This window comes from Labrus mixtus, chromosome 24 (genome assembly GCF_963584025.1).
Source record: "Labrus mixtus chromosome 24, fLabMix1.1, whole genome shotgun sequence".
NCBI classification, from domain to species: Eukaryota; Metazoa; Chordata; class Actinopteri; order Labriformes; family Labridae; genus Labrus; species Labrus mixtus.
The window spans coordinates 1,218,399-1,240,723 of NC_083635.1; the positions used below are offsets into that span (position 1 = coordinate 1,218,399).

General features: G+C 41.6%; 1 protein-coding gene across 2 annotated transcripts in view; it reads right to left on the reverse strand.

Annotated features, from left to right (window-relative positions):
- The window catches only part of dmd (dystrophin), a 241,290-nt gene that overhangs the window by 13,490 nt on the left and 205,475 nt on the right, over nt 1-22,325 (reverse strand). For both annotated transcript variants that reach the window (XM_061032963.1, XM_061032962.1), the window contains 10 exons: nt 13,361-13,422; nt 13,127-13,201; nt 11,709-11,910; nt 11,534-11,619; nt 10,498-10,655; nt 6,699-6,865; nt 5,360-5,471; nt 4,172-4,308; nt 2,607-2,645; nt 590-655 (listed from right to left, as the gene is read on the reverse strand). In XM_061032963.1, the coding sequence (XP_060888946.1) occupies nt 590-655; nt 2,607-2,645; nt 4,172-4,308; nt 5,360-5,471; nt 6,699-6,865; nt 10,498-10,655; nt 11,534-11,619; nt 11,709-11,910; nt 13,127-13,201; nt 13,361-13,422 (1,104 nt within the window). The remainder of the gene's footprint in view (nt 1-589; nt 656-2,606; nt 2,646-4,171; nt 4,309-5,359; nt 5,472-6,698; nt 6,866-10,497; nt 10,656-11,533; nt 11,620-11,708; nt 11,911-13,126; nt 13,202-13,360; nt 13,423-22,325) is intronic.

A 22,325-nucleotide genomic window follows, 5' to 3' on the forward strand; every position in this document is an offset into this window, starting at 1 on the left:
GAAATGTAATTTCACATATTCATTGTTTGCATGAACAAAAATACTCAGATCACAGTGGTTAAGTAGACTCACTGGGTTGTAAACGATAGCTTTAAGTCCATCTGTCCCCGTTTAACTTTTTGTCACATTCCACATCAATGTTTTCACAGATTGGTGATTTGGGGAGCTTTCACTAATTTGATTAGTGAGGAGGTAAAAACAGGATTAATGATCAACTTTTAGATTTATTGAATTGAGTGAGCATGAGGACGTTGACCGAAAGTTCCCCATATCTGCGTCAGCAAAGAATTAGGGCAACTGATCCCCTGTGAGTAACCGGCTACGTGAGCACGGGGGGGGAAAGACAGGCATCCCAATGCAGGACGCGTGCTGCGCTTTAACATGTTCTCCAAATTCATTATTCCAAATCACATCAATCATAAATGTTTTCTGGTGTCTGCAGAGCTCTCTGGAGGAGCCATTATCCGCAGTGCTCGTACGGCCCAAGATAACGGCAGGGAATGTAAAAAAAAAAAGTGGAGCAGGAGGACTGCATCCTGTTCACAACACTGTGAGTCTACGCTGCTGCTGAATGCTGATAGTGTGGTACCGGTTGGCGTAGTGCTCGATCCGAGTGTGTGTGTCGTCATGTGAGAGCTGAGGGGACGATCCAGGTCTGAAACACAGAGAGAGAGAAAGAATAGAGAGTGTGAATACAAGCAGGAGGGACTCATTAATCCCAGCACACACACACACACACACACACACACACACACACACGCACGAGCTGCGTGAATCCACAGGAGAGCGATGAGTGAAGCGACAGATGTATGGTGCTGTGAAATGCTCTGTAAATAAGCTTGGATCCTTTACTCCCGGCTTGGCATACATTCACCTGCACTTCAAAAGAGGCTTCTGATCTGAGACGTCACACCTCTTCTGCTGAGGCAAAGATCAGTATTTTGACATCATTAACCAGGAGTCTCTGAGGATTCTAACAAGTTTTCCTGCAGTGTTGGAGTCCTTGAGAAATTAGAGGTTCGACTCTTTAAAATCCTGAAAACTTCTCTCTAAAAGGGCACCTTCACGCTGGCAAGTTTTATCTGTCAAGAGCCAAACAGATCAGTTCTAACCACAAAGTTAATGTGGTGGAAAGTGTCCTCATTTTTCAATAAGAAATGAAATTAGCACCTGTTTCTATCCTTGGTAAAAAAAAGAAAAGAAAACTGAGTGTGGCTTGTGGGCCACTGCAGTGAGACAGGCTTTATGTCACTTATAAACAACATGTCACTCATGCTCCTCTGGCAGATACAACTTCCCACAAGCAAACACAGATGCTGGGTGAAGTAAACTGCTGAGGTGCAACATATAAACAGATGCCGATCCTGACACACGGGCACCAAACACTTCTCACTGACACACTGATGATGTGTCGCTCGGGTTTAAGGGGAAGCTTGGTATCTTCACGGGTCTGGAATAACAGAAATGTAACCAACACATCTCGATCATCTTTTTTAAACAGACCAGAATATGAAAGGTGAACATGACACCTGACCTGGAATTGAACAAATAAAGACGCTTAAAGAGAGAAAACTGTGTCAACATGATGAAAGCAAAACGTACATTAGTGTTTAGAAGACATGAACCGATTCTTCTTTCTTTATTTAAAGACAAAACGACATGTTTCCATCCTCTGCATCAACCCTGTGTCAAACCGGCTGATGTGTAGAATTTAATCATATTCACTTTGAATAACATCTGAGGATTAAATTCCACTAAACAAGCATCACTTAATGTCATAAAGCTGTTGTTTACATGAGCGTCTGATTGATTTCCTAGGAGACTTTTACCTGCCATAGTTATGACGGAACAGCTCAGACTGAGCATGCTCTGATCCATCTGGATCATCGACTGTATGCTATACTGTCAAAGTGGAAGAAAGCCAGCTGTCACTGCTGTGATCAACACTGTATTTCTCTGTTCATTACAGCTGTAAGATGACTATTTCCAGCAAAGCATTGGACAACATATTTGCATAAACACTATAAGGCTACATATCTAATAGGGACACAGCAAGTGAGAAAATCCAATTCAGGTGTTAAAAATAAAATTTTAGCAGATTGTCATTTCAGATAATGATGTTTTTCTTAAATCAATTGGTGTTTCTAATATTATTTCTAAACCACTTTGGATCAACATGTCACTAAAACAGAACATCAGCTACTTTAACGTCATGATGTTGGTGTATTGTTGGCTTGCACAGGTCAGGTTTTGATTGGTCATGAGTGGGCTCAAAATATCTACTGTGCTGAACATTAAACTATATAGAAAAGGTTTTATACATTTTACTGGCTTGGACAGTTTTCATGGTTACAGTAAGAATCAGAGGACTGACTCAGCATGACTCACAGATCTGCAGGGTGATGGGGGGGGGGGTCAAGCAGCAGCAGAAACTGAGATGTAAACGGCGTTACACAATGAATTTGAGATGGGTGGAGGTGAGTGTGTGCGTACGTGTGACTGGGAGAAAGATGATCTGTGTGTAAATTAACAAGAAAACAAGATAGTTTCTGCGTGTGTGTGTGTGTGTGTGTGTGTGTGTGTGTGTGTGTGAGCCAGGTACTCACGCATGGTCTACGGGCCAGAAGTTGATCAGAGTGACAGGACTGCAAGACAAAAAAACGTGAGATGATGACACAAGAAGTGGGAGGACACCGCACAGCAAAGCATGATGGGAGCCGTAGTATGGAAGGCAGCACGGAGGGGAAACTACACTGACATGAACAAGACAGCGCGATAACATATGAGACGAGTGCACAGATACATGAACGGGCACACACACAAAACAACACAACATTAATGATTATAACGGCTTCAATAGTACAGTTACATTAATCATCATTCAGCAACACACAACCTTAGCACAGACATGCAGCTATCCAACACACACACTCAATGTGAAGGGTGTGTGTCACATGACATAATTACAAACACACAAGTCACATTAAATGTCAGTGTGTACGTGTTCTGACACTCTCATATGAGCTCCAACCTTCAAGCCTGTCATTTATTCATTGCTTACAGGTGGTGAGTACAGAAATCTGCACAGCCGTTACAGGACTGTGTAATGTTCATCTGTCTCTCTTTGTGTTTGAGTCAGTGTGTTTCATTTATGCAGATATCCACACCGGAATCACAGATCTGAACGCCCGGCCTTGAAAAAATAATACTGAGACATTCATCATTCATCTGTGAGAGCCAGTGGCTCCTCTAAGATCCATTGTGTATCTTTAGCTCGTATTATTATTACAGGTCATGTGAAATTCCATCAACATATATGGTTTACATCAGCAAAGCTTAGATTATAGCTTAGCAGAGATTCAAAGCTTTATACATGCAGTATGTTAGTAGACAGATATAAAAAAGTGCTTTTTTAAAAGACCATTTAGTAGACATGTGTCTTGGCAAATGCCAGTTCTTTGTGTGTGTTTGTTTTTGTGTGTCTGGACATCATTTACACTCGAGTCTTTAGCAACTGTTGAATCTGTCAAAGTAACTTTACCTACACTTAAAACCAAACTGAGTAAGAAAAACATTTACAAACCTTTAAAAACAGTTACAGTTTTGCAGATTAAACATGACTTTTGTACATAATGTATAATTAGCAACCTTAAGAGAAGCTAATCAGAGGATTTTGTTTCTTTTGAACACAATCAGGCTTCTTGTTTCTCCCTACTTCCAGACTTTGTGCTAAGCTAAGCAGCTGCTAGCCTAAGTTTAATATTGAATATCCAAAAAAAAGTGTTTCTCTTCTTGTCTCAATAGAGGCAAAAAAGCCAACAAGAGAGTCTTTAAAAATGACAAACTTTGCTTTATGTTCCAGTTTGTAAGGAAAACTTGACGTTGTGGGATGTCAAGAGAATGTTTTGTGACTATTAAATCACCACTTCTACCTTTCTTTCCTCCTCAAGATATAAGAAGTAACAAAAACACATCTGATTAGTTCAATCCACTAAATGTTCAGCCTTCAAACACGAACTGGAACCAATTTATGAACACACACCACTGTGGCCACAAAGTGTGCATCAGTGGGTGTAAATGAAAGGTCTGTGAGCAAGGATTAGTGATTGTTTGCTTGAGCGTGTGTTCCTCTGTCTCTAGTAAACCTGTGTTTTGTGTTTGTGAGACTCACGTTTCCATGTTGTCGCCCTCCAGGATGGTCTGCACCGGCAGGTAGCCCATGCGTGGGTGTTTGGCAAAGTAGCGCTTGGTCCTGAACTTGTTCTTCAGCACCTTGGCAAAGTCCCTGACATCCTCCCCTGATGTCGTCTGAAGAGAGAGACGGGGCACAAAGGTGGCTTTGTTCACTCCGTGGGAGTGGGGCAATAACACACACTCATTTATTTCCAGCCCTTTCGGCCTTATTCACACGTCAAGTGAGTGAGGTTAATGCTCTCATTGTCGGCTCTGAGGGTGTCATTACAGTAACGAGAAAGAAGAAACAGATTTATGACTCCCAGCCCGGGAGTCAGCATCTTGATTTCAGCCTGAGGCCTGAGCTGAAGAGATCTGAGTTTAACTCTCCATTCACACAACATGTAAGAAAATATGTACACAACTTTACGCTAACTGTTACACAAGTGGACAGACAAGCATTGTTTATTTGGAAAGTGATTTCATGCCCTCTGCAGCTTAAGTTTCCACTGAGGCCCAAGTGCAAAATTCACTGTTTTTTTTCCCCTATGACTTTCTGTTATTATGTCATATATTATTTATGGCCTGGAAAACCTCTCTGGTGCAGGAGGCCTGGGCTTGGTTCTTATAGGCAGAATGGGCTGCAAACACAACACCAACACATGACATATTGTCTTGCAAAGTTTCTGTATCTAATTTTCCTGTTAACAATCGCCTTTTTTAAATGTATTATTGTATTTTTTATTTACTGCAATTTGGGGCCCCTTTTATCTCTCTTCTCTGATTGGGAGGGAAAGAAAAGAGAGGTAATTATAGATGTCACCTTTGGGAAACTAACGGGTGATTTTTGAAATGTGATCAATCACAGAGTGTGCGTGGGTGGTAGTGAGGTTCTTAGTGAGGTATAAGCAAACCCTGACTTTTTAATGATGGTTTCAAAAGCAGATAAAAAGCTTCTTAAATTTGCAGGAGCTAAGATTTAACATGTAGTGATAGTAAAAGCATCTCAACTCCCCATGCTGTGTAATATTAATATAGTGAGGGAGGACTTCAGACTCTGCACAGATCAGAGTGTGCTATTAGTTCTCACTTCATAACTGGAGGAAGAAAATCATCTGACAGCCAGTCTGGCACCTTAAAATTGTCATTTGCACATTGCAGAGCAGGCAGAGATATTTATTCATACCGGCGTGCAGTACTCGACCATGGGGTACTGCATCTTGTGTCCCTTGGCGACGCGACCGGAGAAGAAGCAGCTTTGGCAAATGTCATAGTTGAAATGTTTCAGGCTCCGATATCTGGGAGGAGAGAGGGAGATAGAGAGAGAGAGAGAGAGAGAGAGAGAGAGAGAGAGAGGGGGGAGGGCAGAGGTCAAGAAAGCAAAGGAGGAAGACAAAAAGAGGAGGAAAGAGAGCAAACAGGAAATCAGAAAAAGAAAGGGAGAGTCAATAAAAGGGGAAAAGTTATGGCTCTGTTTTTCTCCAGGGTATGAGTAGTTAAAATTCTTCCAGCCCAGTTCCTAAATGAGAAATTTATACTCCGGCCCTGAGACTCTTCATTAAAATTTATCACCGCTCCTGCCATGAAGGGGCCCACCAACAACACAGCAGACACACCCTCCTGTTCAGGTCCCAGCCTCCCCGTGCTTCAGCACTACTTTTAAGGGTTGGAGGTTACAGACATCATAATCATATCATCAGTCATTCATATATGAAGCTGTTTAACGCCCACGTTGTTGAGAACATGATGCAAATACCAAATATCTGGCAAGATAACAAGAAATAAAAAAGATGAGCTCCTTCATTATGTATCATGTGCAGATTATCAATACGACTCCTTCAAACAGATGCTGGAGCTTCTCGTTTCAAACACATGCTTATGAAACGCCTCACTGGGTGGCATGATAAAGGGAATCACTTTTGTGGAACCACCCAGGGAGCCGGTGAGCCCTGGCTCCATTTCATTTGTTCCTGTGTGTGTGTGTGTGTGTGTGTGTGTGTGTGTGTGCAACACATGAAAAGACACATGAAATCCTGCTTCTCTTCTTCTTCTACTGTTTAAATAAAGACGAACACCAGGGGACACAAATCAAATAAGAAGCTCTCCTGTGTTATCTCAATAAAAAAGAACTGCGACTGGGAAAGGGACAATGGTGCCATATTAAGATATGTAGAGGAACATAGATAAATTCATGCTATAGACTGAACCCGATATATTATTTCACAAGGCCCAGAAGCCAAAGATCCAGTGTGGAGCTCCTTCACTGAGCCTGAATTGAAATCTAATTAATTTGGTGTTTTATTGCCCTCCATGTAATGAGAACAAGGACATAAAACTCTGCAGCAAAAATGGCTCCAATTCTGCACATTTCTTCTGATGATGCATTCAGGACTCGTTCCTCATAAAGGTGAACTCGCTTTGAAACATCCACCCCAAAAGTTCAGACACAAACAGTCAACTCTTTAAGACACATTTGTATTATGAAGTTAAAAGTGGCTGTGCTGCGATGGTGTGGCTCCACCCACCTGAATCCTATGATCGGACACTCCTTGCAGATATTACACTTGGCCTGGTGTTTGGCGGTCTCGGCTGCTGCCACGCGATGCAGGACGGGTAACCACACCATGGACTGAGGCTCCAGACGCATCCAGTCCAGGAACATGGCGGCTTCAAGCTCCGGTTTGTTGTTGGCCTGGAAACAAGAAGAAGTTATATTAAAGCTCCTGTGAGAAACTTTGGGGTTGTGTACATTTTGTCCCTGGTGGACAAAGCGAGGTGATTTTTCTCTTTACTGATCTTGTCCTTAACGTGAGGCGGAAAAACAGCAAACATGCAACTCACAATAAATCTTTGGTTTGGAACATTTTCAAAAGGCTGTTTCAGCAGCATCATAGGTGTTTTCAGACTAAACAGTTCTGGGGACATTTTGAAGAGGAAGTATCCACTAGGGAGTTCTCTCAGAACTACACACCATGGGGACTTTTTTCTGCCTGAATTCACACCGCCATGGTGCCTACTCTCATGCAGTAGCTAAAGAGGTTTCTCTAAACAAGGTTCTAGGAACTAAAATAGTTCATAGTTCCTGCAGTGAGGAATCAATACAAATAAGGGGGGGGGGGGGGGTCGACAGTTCCTGCGGTCTGGAAACGCCTTATGTTAATTGCCTCATCTGACGCCGCCCTGGGTTGGAAGGCATTTCAAAATAACTTCATAGAAAGAATCAATCTTGCTGCAGACGGTCTCATTTGAAATTTAAAACCAACGTCTGTTTCTGACCTACAAAAGCATTCTGTTCATCACCAGCTCCTCACTGGAGCTTTAAGCAAAGTCTGAAAAACAAACAAATGAAGGAGAGTCAGCTTCTAAACTGACTGTTTTGATTAAAAGTACTTTTTTAAAAGGTTAAGAGAATTCTTTTCAATGTTATCTTCTGCTGAGGAGATGCAGCCAGCCTCTTTGTTTGAAGTCTGAACTCAAAAATCCTCTTCACGTTCGAGCGTAAATATTTCATGTGTCTTCATGTGTTAGATTGCGGAGGTTGTGACCTTGACTGTTGTGTTGTGAAAAAATAAAGTTGGGTCGAAAAACCTGCCAAATTCTACAAAGACTTTTGCACAAGGACTTTCACTATCAACGTTAACTTAATATAATCTAGTCCTCTGTACCATGACGCTTCATTGTTGTATCAAAAACACATCCCTGATAAATGCACCACTTCCTCCTGTTTGAGAAACGGTTTTGAAAAACTGCAGTGACCAGCTGTTTTGGAAAATTACTGAGCCACTCGCTCCTGATAAAAGAGTTGGACAGAGCAGGGAAAAATAATCAGAGACAACATATTGGCTACATCCATCACTTTCCCATCAGCAGGGACTCCGGGTCCTCTGGGGTTTTGGAGTTTCCATGGAATTGACCCCCACATCCCCCTCTTACTTTCTTTCAGTCTCACACCCACAGGCAAAGTGACTCCTCAGAGGAAGCAGCTGGAACGAGGCAAAGCTATCTCCAGTTTTTAGGGCGTGATGAGATTAAATCATCCACCTGGTGTGCGTGCCTCAGGGAGGGTGTTTGTGGGTTTCTGTATGTTTGTGTTTTGTCTGTCAATGTTCTCAAATAATCAAAACCCAGACAAAAGTTTCTTCAAGCCTCATAAAAACTGAAAATCAAAGCAAATGTGTTCTGTTTGTGACAATGTTTAAAATTATGTGTGACAGACGCCGGTGTCTGGAACATAATTTACTCATATTATCTTTATTTACACAGTCTGTAAACATTCCTCAGTGTTTGTCTACCATCTGATAAGGTTTGTGGTGCTTCAAGGTACAAACAATCAGCGAATCACACAAACATGAAAAGTGATGTTGACAGCTCACATTTATCAAAGTGTGTATTAGTGGCTCTGTCAATCAGTGTGTGTGCGTAATGTCTTCAATTCAATCAAAACCAACGGTAGGCAGGAGGTGACACATGCTGATTTTGATTCCCAGGGGGCTGTGATTATCTCCAGAAATCACTTTTTGATGTGCACTGCACCTGTCAAACTCTCTGCTTTGGTACGACACATATGCAGTTAACAATGATGATGATGGCAGATTTACCTCTCGACAAAAATAGCTTCTGGTTTGTGGCTGACAATCATCGTCTTTAACGGCAGCAATGACAGCTGTCACTGCAGGTTTTACCCGCTGTAGCAAGAAAGCCAATTTAGCTTCATGAGTTGATTACAAAGTCTGTGGCTGACTCCTGATGTTTCCAGAAAAAACACAAACTAGAAAAAGAGTCTGAAATCTGAATTTGACGGATACTTTAATTATATAGTGCTAAGACAAAAACTAACACCTTTATCAACAGCTGATAATAGTGAACAACTCAACATCAAATAGTGAATGTCCTGTTAATGCTGGAAGTAGTCCTAATATTTAAGTGTGATACAAAATATGTATGATCAGGATGTTATACTGTTTCATCAACAGATGCCTGATTAGCTGCCTCACTTCCATACGCAGCATGTTTTCACTTTGAACAAGATAAAAAGTTAAAAAGAAATGGCCTACAGGTATATTTGCTTTCTTAATGTTTTCTCCTTAATGAGTTTGGCGAAGGTGTTTGGAGATTAAACTAAACCGAGTCATTAACAACAACCTAAACTCTCACATTCAAATATAGACCATATAATTAAATTGACGGCAGAGAGTCTTGTGGGGAGTGAAGCCAAAAGATTTAGAGCTCCCCCTGCTGACTGGCAGCGGAATAGGTCATAAACTCCGCCTCCTCCTCCGACTTCTGTGTTAGTCTTCAATTGAATACATTTTTAATTTGCTCAGCTCTTACAACAAGCCCAGCAGCCTCAACATGTCTACTTTTCCAAAGCTGGACAGGCCTTAGTTACTGTATCTCCACTACGATTGGCTGATTGCAGTTTGGGGAGGGGTTGAGAAAATGGTCAATTCCCACAATACTGCCTTTGTTGAGCACATGACAATGATTTTACTTTCAGAATACATCTGAGGAGAGGAGCTAAATTCTGTGTCCAAAGTAGGACTTTAGACATGAAAATGCTGGATCATCTTCTGGAGATCAGGGATAATCCAGTCAGAAAGCAATTACTGCAATCCTCCTGTGGATGCTGGATTTGCTGCTTGTTTTTGTGGCTCAAACGTTTGCACTGCCCGCTCCAAAACATAAAGAAAAGCACAAAAGGGATTGCTGATTTACTGAGCTGGGCGACTCTTCCTCCCCTATTCTCAGCGCTGTCACACACTTAATCATTGTAACACCCATGTGCAGGTAGAAATACGCTGTTCATTCTGTCCTATTTGTTGGAGATTTGTCTATAAAAATGGACGTGTTTCCATTCCAGCAACATCTCAGCAGCTGTCGGAGATCATTTGTTTGATCCGCTGCAGGCTGTCATTCACTTACTCTTCCTGCCTGACGCTGAAGTTCACACACACAGAAACAAACACACACACACACACACCCACACCCCCAGTCCCCGTTTACAGGAGTCTGTGATGCACTTTCTTTTTATTATCCCGGGTTTTATCTATGTTTTGCCCTTTATTTCCTGCAAAGCTCTTTGTGACAGTCCAGTCTCTTTCTATAAATAAACCTGATTCAAACTGATGTAAACACACACTCGGACCCTCAGGGGGAGGGGCCTGAGGCATCCCTGCTGATAGGAATGTGAGCAATTGCAGCATGTGATAGTCTTGAATCTATTTTTAGTAAATACGTTCATTATATAGCTGAATTTGAATCTGTAGAAAGTCAAACTAGACTGCTTGGACTTTGTGTGTGTCTGTGTGAGGGCGTGTCACTTACAAACTGGAAGCAGCTGCGGACAGAGGGCTCGATGTTGGAGCCGCCGAAGGAGGCGACCTCGCCGAGCTGCCGGGGGATCTGGATGGAGTCGTGGAGGAGCAGGCCAAGGCGGCGTTGGTCACAGAAACCTGTCGCGCTGGCAACCTGTCTGAACAAAACTGCAGGGAGGAGAGGAGAGGGAGGACGGGGGACAGGACAAAATATTCAGGACAAGGACGGTGCAAAGAGAGAATGATGGGTGTGGACAGACAGGGAGGTTTAGTTTGGTATTTTCCTGACCTTGAAGTTGCCTGTGCCCGTCTTTTTGCTTATATTTTGGGTGATTCATTTAAATGAGGCAGTGCAAAGTGAGCTGTTGGTGTTTTCAAGTGAACTGGCTCTCAGCAAAACTGAACCATGATTGAAATTTGAAAAAATATGCATATGAATCTGCAACCCCTGCTTTCTCTAGGCAGGAAAACATCTGATACATCTGAGCTCTATCAAAAGAAGCACACAGGAGGGTTTGGTTATAACTCAGTTTTCTGACACATGATATGAGAGACTTCTCCGCGGTTGATCTCATTAATCTGCTTCTTCGCTCATTTTCCAACTTTCAGCTTTAATGTATGGAAAGTTTTCTTCAAATGCATTCCATTTCTGTATATCATTAATTAGCACATGACGGTAACATTAATTATGTGAGAAACAGCTGGATTGTGTCAGAAAAAAATGTAATTAATGCAGCAATACAAAGAGCTTCCACAAACTATGATTGTTCATATTATTTATTTTGCACTAATTATCTGTTAAAACACTCCCACACCATCTGTCTGCTGCTGAAAGTGCTGTGTGTTCAAGACCAAGATATGATTTCATGGACACGTGTTGTTTTCATGCCACATTGTGATTGGCTGAGCAGTGTCAGAGGGACGGGAGCTCTGATGCTATTGGCTGGAGCGTGTTATCACAACCGCTCATTATAAAGATCCTGCTCCATCCATCCGCTTCACACATTCACCAAACCAAACAGCAGGAGCTCGTGTGTGTCACTCACATCTGTATTTATCCTCTAGGTGAGCCTTGCAGAGTGAGATGATTCCAGTCTTGAATGACAGAGTTCGGATCTTCCCGGTGCGACCACTACCGAACAAGAAGGCAAGCTATTAGAGGACCTCAGCGATATAATGAGACGTGTGTGTGTGTGTGTGTGTGTGGCACGCTACACGTACGTGTCGTAGACGTTGAGCAGCCAGTTGAGGCACATGTCCACACACAGCGGGACATTGACCAGGTGCGAGTGGCTCTGCTCCAGCCGCTGATACATGCTGGTCAGACAGGTGACCAGCTGGGAGATGTCCAGCAGCTGCTCGTTCTGCTTCAGGCCGTGCTGCTCGAACACCTCGCACGCCATCGGCATGCTCAGCAGGTCCACTGTCCACACACAAAGAGAGAGAGAGGGGTGGTTAGTTAATACATAGCTGAGGAGAAAGCGTGTTCTGCTGCTGAGCTCACGCTGTCCTTCAAGCTGTGTTCAAACCCTCCGTGTTCAAAGTGTCCTTGGGCTCGGTGCTGTTCAAGGACGGAAGTGAGAAGACGACTTCACTCCAGGGATCAATAAAGAATCACATTATTCATCATTATTATTCATTGAGTCCACTAAAGGACAGCCATAGTGGGGTGAGAGGTGTGTTACTAGTGAGAAAAGTCCAAAACACTCAAATAATGCTGGCATGGTGAATAAGACAGCCGAAGGAAAAACTACATTTGAACTCACAGGGATGATCTACAAACCTACAACTTCAGTTCACAGGATCAAGGAATGAAATCGGATATTGTTACTGCCAAAAAATATATGCTTGTGTTTCAAGAGCTCTGATGAGAAGCTACCAGTTTGAAGTTTCAGACACTCTCTTCCTGTAAGTCTGCTTTCTTGTGAATTGTGTGAAACTGGCTGAGTATCTGCTTTTCCTGTTTTCTCCTCTCAAGAACCTACAACATGCTGCACAGCAGGAGACAGTCACACTGAAGACATCTCAATAAACATCAAAGAGAAGATATAAAGAGGTGAAAATGAAATAAATGATGTGGTAAAGAACAACAAGAACAGGTGTAATAACTAACTACAACGTAATATGTTAGCAAAGGGTTAAAGAGAAACAAAATAACAACCACGAAGTATCGGCCAACATTTATAAATAAACCCGTTCAATTTGTTTATTTTTAGAAAGCCTCCATAACATGAATAGCCCTCTTGTGCTATACACTCAGCAATACGCCTTTAAACATATCACGCATATAACAGCTTGTAGGCGGCTCACACTCCACAGACTCTCCGCTTAGAGACGAGAGGGACACACACACACACACACACACACACACACAATATAAAAAAAAAATATATATATATAAGTAAGGAAGCAAGAGAACAAGAGAAGATAAATAATGGAGGGAAAATAAGAAGAAGTAAAGACAAGAGTCTGAGGAAGAGAAAGAATGAAGGAGGAGTGTAGGAGGGCTGGAACACAATGAAAGAAACACTTGTGATAAGACATAAGTACACTTGAAGTGAGATTCCATTGTGACACACATACAGCAGAGGGAAATAAAGCTCATGTAAACTGTATATAGACACTTCTGAAGTACTTACAGCAGAGAGCCTTCTGCAGACGTCTGAGCTTCATGGCTGTTCGGTACGCCGAGAATCGAACATTGTTCAGGTCGGCTGAACAAACAATGAGAAGAAAGGAGTTTAATAGTTTAATATTGTTCTGTTAACGGTGTAATAAAGTGACAGAACAGTTTGTATCACAGTCAAGCCTCTTAATGTCACATAACACATGGTGAGGGTTCAATCTCCACAGAAAGAGAAAGAGAATCTTACCCAGAGACTGGTACAGCTCGGCCATCTTGGGATGATCCCAACATGTTGTCTGGGTCTGGTGGCTGGAGAGGGACAAAAAGAGACAGAATGGTCAGATAATGAGTTGGTCTTGATCACTAAAATATTACCTGAGTTTCATCCATTGCAGAAAGTCATTTGAACCCAACAGGTTATTTTGTGTCTGTATGATCTTATAATAGCTTGACTGTAACGCCAGTCCAGATTCTAACAGTACCTGCAATAAAAGACACAGTGGTGCTTGAAACTAGAGGCTAACGGGCTGATGCTATCATTTGTGCAATCACAATGCTAATTTGCTCATGTTTCAACTAATGTTGAGTAAACTCCAGATAATGGCCACACCTGGGTGCAGGTGAAGCTCATTGGTTAAACCTTGTGTCCCATGTACAAAGACTGTAGCCCTGGAAGCTGCAGCCTGGGATTCGACTCTCTCCCTCGGCCATTTGTTGCATGTCATTCCCCTCTCTATCGTCCCTATTCCCTACTCTAGCCATTATCCTGTCCTTTTAATAAAAGACATGAAAAGCCAAAAAATCATCTTTAAAAATGGCCACACTGATTTGAAGTCAACCCAATTTTGGGTATGGTAGTTTTTCAGCTTGGGGCCTTATTTAATTTAGTAAAATATATCAATAAAGAGTCAAATAAAAACATTATTTTCCACAACAATATTTGAATGAATGTCTTTTTAGATGTTATCAATCGCTGCTTATTGAAATTTGTGTTCTTTGTCTGTGCCAATGTTTCAATGTAGAAGAAGAAGAAGAAGAAGACATGCTGAATGTCATGAATGAACTCTTACTGCTGATTATTGTTACAACAGAAATGATGAGAGATTATTCATTGTTAATGAATATGTTAAGTAGTTGTATGTTTCATTTTGTATATTTGCCATCATAATGTACAAGGAAGTCCTGTAGGGGGGGGGGTCCTCGTCAGAGGTTCTGCTCTGTGGGGGTCCTCTGGAATCCTTTCTCTTGACTTCTATGTCAAACAAAACTTTCATCTATAATTTGAAGTCATGTTCAATTGTCACTTTAGATAAAGACATCAGCTCACATTTTAAATCATAGTGGTGCTCTGAAACCTGTAGAAACCACATCATATCGATCACTGGTTTTGTACAGTAAAAACCTAAGGATAAGGTTTTAATGGAGGGAACATATTTAGACGACACGTGTGTGTAAAAGCCAGCGTATAAACTGCACACTCATAGCAGAGATTGTGCCGTCATAAATAACCAAAACGAGATTGAAAGTCCTTTTGGGTTCACTAAAATGAATCTCAGTCGCTCATGAATTAGATCAGCTTTCCCAAAATCCCACACTATGACATTAATGCTGTTGCTTGTGCGCTTCCCCCTCTCTGTCTCATAATCTTAGAAAATAACAACCCACTGTGGCACAGAAGCACACGGACTCCCATCCTCCCTGCATCACCGCCACGGAGAGGAAGAGAGAGGAATGAAGGAAAAAAAAAAAAGAGCGAGATGGATGGTTGCTGTGTCATTCTCCCCTCACACATTCTCCTCCTCGTGACTGCTGCTCGCCACTCACAGGGGACTCGCCCGTGTGGTTGTGTGTGTTGGAGGCGAACAGATCGACTGAAAAGGCAGTTTGTGTGAATGATTTAAGCTTCACAACTGCACTGACGATCGTGTATTTACAATACTCACTACAATGGTCTATTCCTGTTTGGGGTCTTGAACTCTTATTATTACTAAACCACACACAGAGGTTTGTCCTACACGTTGTGTGTGGATCCTGATCACGCTCTGCTCATGGGTCAGAACTAATTAGCCAAGTCGACTTGTTGTGACTCGGTGCAAGAAAAAGAATTCTGCCAACATTTGACTTTTTGAAAGGACAAGCAGAACAATGAGGTTGTCAAAGGAAACAGGCTGAACACATTCATGAGATGACACTTTACGAAAGTAACAAAAAATATATTTTTCCCAGCATGAACACTTTCATGAATACCTACTAACTTAATGATGATGGTCTCCATATTATTGATGATGATGATGGTAATGACGATGGTTTTTGTTTGATAACGACGACTTATAAGATGGTTTCTATACTGATTAGAGCTCTCAAGAACTGCCCTCAATGTTGTGCTTTGCCTCTGGTCACTTCCTGTCAGCACCTGTGTGTCCAATCAGACTCAAAGCTGATCGTTTGCTCTTACTGACATTGTTCCCTTTTTTCTAGATCCTTGCCTGTGTTGTACTTACTCTCTGATGTATTGTATGAATTGTAGAATTGTAGCATGCTTTAGTGACGCTACTTCACATGCATAAGGCAAAAATGAGCAGCTTCGCCCAAATCAGCCCCGACTCTTCCTACCATCATTGTGTAGTTTACTGGAATAGGAACAGTATGTGCTGTGTCATCAATCCATAAAATAAAGACATAATAAAGAAAGAGATTAAATGTCCACACATTACAAAGCCAGTAGCTACTTTTCATACCGGTGCAGCGGGAAACCAGCACTCCTGATATTTTATAGATCATTTCAGAACATCAAGTGCCATAGATATGGTTAGACACATTTATTGTGTTGATCCCTCAAATGCAGTTATCCAACACCTGTGGAAAAGACAAACAGTGTAATGAAGATGGTCACTCAACTGAAAAGTAACTGCTCAGTACGTGCATCACTGCTCCACACTCTGGAGAGTGATGATGTTTGTAGTAATCAATATAGCACAATGGATCTCAAATTAATTGCTTGAGATAATTTCGGCACATATCTGTGGTAAAATGAGCCGATACCGATCAACTGACCGATTCATGTACAATAAACAAACAATGAGTGGGAGGTATACGTTCTGCTATTGTGAGTCGTTAAGTATAGATGCTGTTCAGATGCAGTGAAACTTCACTGTTGCATAGTTGTTGCTTATTTCCTTAAATATGGTGACAGTATTTCGCTGCAGTTGTTCTAAAGCCAACTCTCTCCACATGTCATCCAAACATTTCCTGTTTAATCCCCGCCAAGTGTCGTGATCTGAGCTCCAATTTGCATTTTGTGCCATCTTTAAACTCCCACTCTGAATTGAAATGGCATCTAGAAAACATTCAAACTCGACTTAAATGGCTGCAGAAACTAATTATGCTAACTGTAAAGTAAAGCGCCGATTTCCCTGCTCATTAGTTCCACTTAGCTGCTGTTTTAATAATTGTTGTGTGAACATGATAAGAGAAATTCTGGACGGCTTATTCCAGCTGCATTATTAACAAAGTGCTGAAGAAATAAGTGTCTGAAATAGTCTCTGCCACAATAAATAGGACTGTGAAGTGCTGTCAGATAGATGCTGCTGTATATGTGATGCTAATGTGCCAGCTGCCTGTTTACATTAAGCTAATGGAAGCCACATGTCTAACCAGCTAAGCAATTAGGTGTTTTTTGTTCAGAGCACATTAAATATTTGAAAAGTCCTTCACAGGAGACAGAACATTGAAATGTAAAGAAACTGAGCCTAGCGCGCTCCACTTTATATGTCTGATGGTTAATAAAGGCGTTTAGCTAGCTGCAATACAAAAGCTGAGTGGCTTCTTATTTAAGACAATGTGTCAATCAGGACAGCAGTGTCGCTCTGGCCATTAAGTTAAAAATAGGACAGTTAAATGGCCATTCAGAGCCAGTTAGAATGAAATATTAGAGCCATTTTGTCATTGACATGAGGGTGGAAATGAGCTGCAGAAAATCTTCAGTGAAGATTTGCAGGAGTGAAAACAAAACCCAGTTTCCCATATCTGCAGTCCAGGTGTGTATGATCAGGCTTATATACATGTGGATCGTCGGTGTGTTAGTGGGCGGCGAACACTGAACACAGTGGGTGTTGTGGAAGAGTGCAAATAAAGCGGTAACTTTATAGGGAACAAAACAAACAGCTAAAAAATAGCAGAGCTGTTTAAAATACAGTGCTGCTGAGCGATCCTTCACACACAGAGCACTCTCGTCTGTTTTATAATTCCAGCCAGAGGCGTGTTGGTGCACAAATGCAACCCTGCCCAGCTTGTTAAAAGCACACATGTCGAGTTGGTCACACATAAGCGCACCTGCAGTTAACCTTTGTCTGAAAGGCAGACAAATAATAATCCATATGCTGTTATGTCCCCCTGCATTGCCCTTGTTTTTCTCTCTCCTGCCTCTCTCCCACACTCCCACTCCTGATAATGAGGAGAAGGGTCCCATGGTGAAGAGCTACTTAAAAATCCTCTAAGCTCAGAGTCTGTGCAAACAGTAGCTCAGTCACTCAGCTCGGCGTCGGCTTGCTGCTCCGAGCCACTCGGACAAATGCTTCTAATAACCGTGCAGCATGAAACACGCAGCTGCTTTCATCCAAAGCGCTGCAGAGGCTCTGAGATGTGGGCTCCTGACTGAGAAGTGTTCTACTTCAGCTCACCGGTGTCCTTCAGCGGGACAGGTAACTTGCAGCTGTTTACATCAGCTGCTCAGAAGCAAACAGTAATAAGATGCATTTCTTTTCTCTCTTGTAACTGAGGTGAGTCCCAGAGTCTCAAACCGGGGATCAAGAGCCAATCGATGAGTTGCAGAACAATACGTCTTCCTGTGAAAGCAGAGGCTGATTTATTGAGCCGGGGGTCCTCCTGGACAAGAAAACAATAGATACTGTATTTGGTTTGTATGCTCTGTATTATCTAAAATTCCTTTGAACTCCCAGTGTATTCTGCTGCAGCCTGAAAATCAAAATGTTGAAATATCAGAGGTTCATTTCCAGAGTGAAGTCTGACGTTATCTTACATAACTGTATTGAATTTGACATAATGTTCTCTAAATGAGGTCCTTGGGGAGAAGTCTTAACCCTCAGTAAGTCTCAGACTTAATAAATCAACATAATTGATCCAGGATCTATATCACCACGCAGGCTTACACATAAGACTTCAAACTATATCTGCACCTCACCAGTTTCATTGTAGAGTCTGATTTCAGAGACAAAGACTGGTGCTAGTACTGTCTGATGCTACTTCACATTAAACAAAGCATGACACATGAAGAACTTTTTGGACTCACTGTACTTCATGTACAATACAAATACACATCAAGATAAAGAGGACGTGACTGTGGATTAAAACATGCTATGTTCTTAGACTATAGTGAATACAAACACAGCTCCTGCTATCCTTATTGCATAAAACAGTATTGCTTTGGTTGTAGTACATTGAATTGAATTGCTTCCCCTCTGTTCTGTTAAATATTGTATTGACAGATTCTTGCCTGTTCCTTGCCAATTCACAGCTCCAGTCTGGCATCAGTTTGGGAGCAGCGTGTCTGTTCATGGTTGCTGGAATACGCTTATTCTAAAAAGCTCAGATATGACAAATGTCTGATCAACCTCTTGTGGTTTTACCAATAAAGGAAACAAATAATTGTCACTCTGTTCCCTTACCCTAGAAGACCTTTTGTAAAAACAGCACCTTTTCTGCAAAACCTCCCAGTATGTGTACCTTAAAATCTATTTTTCACTACGCTATAATAGTGTTTTTATACTCAGATACTAGATTTTTAAGGCTGACTTTAGTATCGCTCTGATTGTATTTCTAAAGCCATGACGTCTATCTTCTTTCAAGAAGAATTTAAGGGGAACTTGAAACATAACCATGTATCTATCTTCTCTTAAAATACCATTGATATAAAAAAGGCTAAATAGGGCATTTAATGTGATGCTCAACTTAGTTTGACTGAGGGCCACCCCCTCCCTGCTTATGTGTCCTTGAACAGGACGCTTCATCTGCCCGTTTCAAGGGGTGTTTTTCTATCTCCTTTCCTGCACTGAGTGAAGGGAAGCTGAAAGAGAATTCCCCTTTAGGGACCAATAAAGTACTGCATTACACCTCACTATTGTATTAGCTTCAACCCTCAAATTAACTGCACCTATCTCTGCCACACCACCCACCTGTCCTGAACACCTTATCTGTCTCCACCACCCACTGCAGCCTCGGCCTCTTACAGGAAAGCAGCTATTTGTTTGGAAGAGGAGGATTTTCTTTCTAACAGCAGCAGCAGCAGCAGCAGCGCACACCGAACAACCTGACAATTGTTCCAATATGTCAACAAACTCCACAACTGCAGTCCGAACTGCTTCCCAGCAGATGTCCCATTGGGATTAATGAACAGAAAAGACAACCGAACAGCCATATATCAATGGTGGCCTGCAGCAATCAAGCATCTTTTAGTTTTGACTCTTTTTTTATGCTCTTTGAAAGCTGACACCGTCTCCTCAGAAAATGTATCATGGCCCCGGGACAAACCAAAGTGTTGATAATGCATCGTAAACTGTCAAAAGATAAAGTGCTGCACACAGAGAGGCTCTGGCACAGCAGTCGGGGATTCGCTGCCTTGCTCGAGGGCGATCTGATTGAAGCTAACGAGGAAGGGGAGAGTATCCCCCACCCGCCTTCTCTTAACAAGAGAGAGGAGAGAAACCAGCAGAGACGAAAGCACTTTAAACCAACATGTTTAGATGAAAGAGCGGAAAAACACTGACCAAAAACACAATCAACTTCAAATAACTATGTGTGGGTTTTCTTTGTTGTTTACACAATCATGCTGATGATGTGGCAAGAAAAGTCAGAGGAGCCTTTAAATGATTATAAATCATCCTTAGAGCTACAGAAGTATTTCAACTAAATTGAATGTCTAGCGGTGATGTTCCATTAACTGGGAGATTAAAAGAAAGCTCATTTGCATCTATGTAGTTATTTGTCTTTTTAGAGCAGAAATGCCAACACTGATCATTCTAGCGTTGGATTTGAAGACGGTAAATGAAGAGTTTGAGGGTTTTGGACTGTTACTTGGAGAGAAAAGAGGTGCAGACGTCACATTGGGCTAGGAAAATGCATTGAGCTTTCCTTTAAGGATTAAAAAAAATTGTGTTAGATTATATCCTTGTCAGCAGTCTGGTTTTGGATGCATGTTATTCATATTTACACTACATTTGTATAGTTCTGCATTTCAAAGAGTCCTGCTGCTCATCAGACCTTCCTGTTCACTCTGTGCTCAATCTGATCTTGTTATTTCTTAACGCCTGTTTTTTTCCCCTCCCAGGACTAAAAGACATCCCTCAGCAGGGTATAATTTACAGTTGAGTTGAATTGCAGTCATTCTTTGACGGCGATTACACACACATGCACGTGTGTTCACACAATCACACAAACTCCCACACACGTGCCGACACACAATGCTACATATTGCAGTTAAGAGGCAGCTGAATAGCTTATTGAGGCAGTGACAGATAGGCGTTTTAAATAATGGATCCGCACAGAGACACGAGTGTCACTTCTCGCTGCAGTCAATTATGGCTCTTGGATGAATGATTAAAGGTGGTTTATGGGCGATGGGGACGTCTTCCTCTGCCTATCATTGAGAGTGAGCCCCGACAGAACGTTTCCTGCACACCAGGCATCTGAATGAGCTCAGACAATGGCCTTCAGGGGTGTAATGTGCATAAGAGAGAAAGCGACCTAAAAAGCACGAAAGCCATATTCATGAGCTGGATATGAGAGGAAGCTGTTTGTGAGAGCGAACCTGAAAGCACCAGCAAAACCTGAGGGATCACAGAGAGCCAGAAGATAACTGGATTTGTCTGCTTTGTTGTTTTTCGGCACATTAATTAGGTTTAGAAGTTAAGAAACATTATAAGTTTATTGTTCTTTTGCATCTTAACTTATCTGTAAGATGTTTTCTTTGATAATCCTCCTGGAAGATTGTGAAACACTATCTGACATCCCTGCTCTTCTTTGCCACAGGCCCATCGATTCCTACTGAAGATATGAATTTAGAATAAAAAAAAGCAACACACTTATTGTTAGTTTTACACATTATTTTGATATAAAAGGCTGTGAAATCCTATAAATCGGCTTTCCACTACAGTTTGTCACGACAGGTTTCTCAAACAGGAGGAGAGAGTTTTTGGGGACTATTTTCAGGGGTGGATGAATTCACCGTTTGTCTGCTAGGGAGTACTTGGGCCAGCCACATAATGAAGAAATATGACTTCATATCTGACACAAACAGTTATTCAAAGTGGAGTGTTTTTATATATAATCTAGATGTGTGGAGGTAATTTATTTTTTTATAAATTCAGTTAAGATTCTCAATTGAATATATTTCTGTAAAGGCCTTTTTGGACAGCAATATAGCTTTTTAAGTACATTACTTTTGTCTTTCTGCTTTCATTAACAGACCTGAAAAAAGACATCATGAATCAACACAATCAGTAACAGCCCAGTGCTGCAGCTCATTAGCTCTACCTGCAGTACTAACTGAAGGTGTAGCAGTGGAAACAATGGCTTTGTCACAAGTGTTTTAAATATTATTAATGGCATGCACAGAAAGAGACGCCCTGCAAGCTGTAAAGGTAATGCAATGAGAGAATCATAGTCCTCACACTACAGTGGTTCAACTCTCAACAAAGAGTTGATTGAACCCAAATGGAACAGATTCATTCGTCACATACTTTACTTTCTGACCTTTGGCGTATGTTTTGTTTTCACAGCCTCTGCTCGCTGTTATAATCAATGTGAAATTGCATGAAAAGAGAGACGAGGGAAAACTTGTGATACGTTTGACTTCAGAAGGTTGAAACAAGTAAACAAAATGATTTCAGATAACACTTGGAAAAACTGCTCCCTCGTGGAAATGAAAACTTCTACATCAAATAAAAATCGGCTTCTTTAGGAACAATAAATCATTTATCATCTCTTAAGAATGAAGCCTGCGGCTTTTTGAGGTTTACAAAATGACTTAGATAAGAAATCCTACTAATAACTGATGACTAGTCTGCACAGAAGCTGCTTTCATAAATGAAATATGGGATTAATTTTCCTGCAGTAATGCTGGCTCTGGTTAGCTTGCATGTCTGATCTCTGAAGCAGAGAAAACAGAAGCAGCTTTTCTCTTGTTCTGTAGTGGCGGA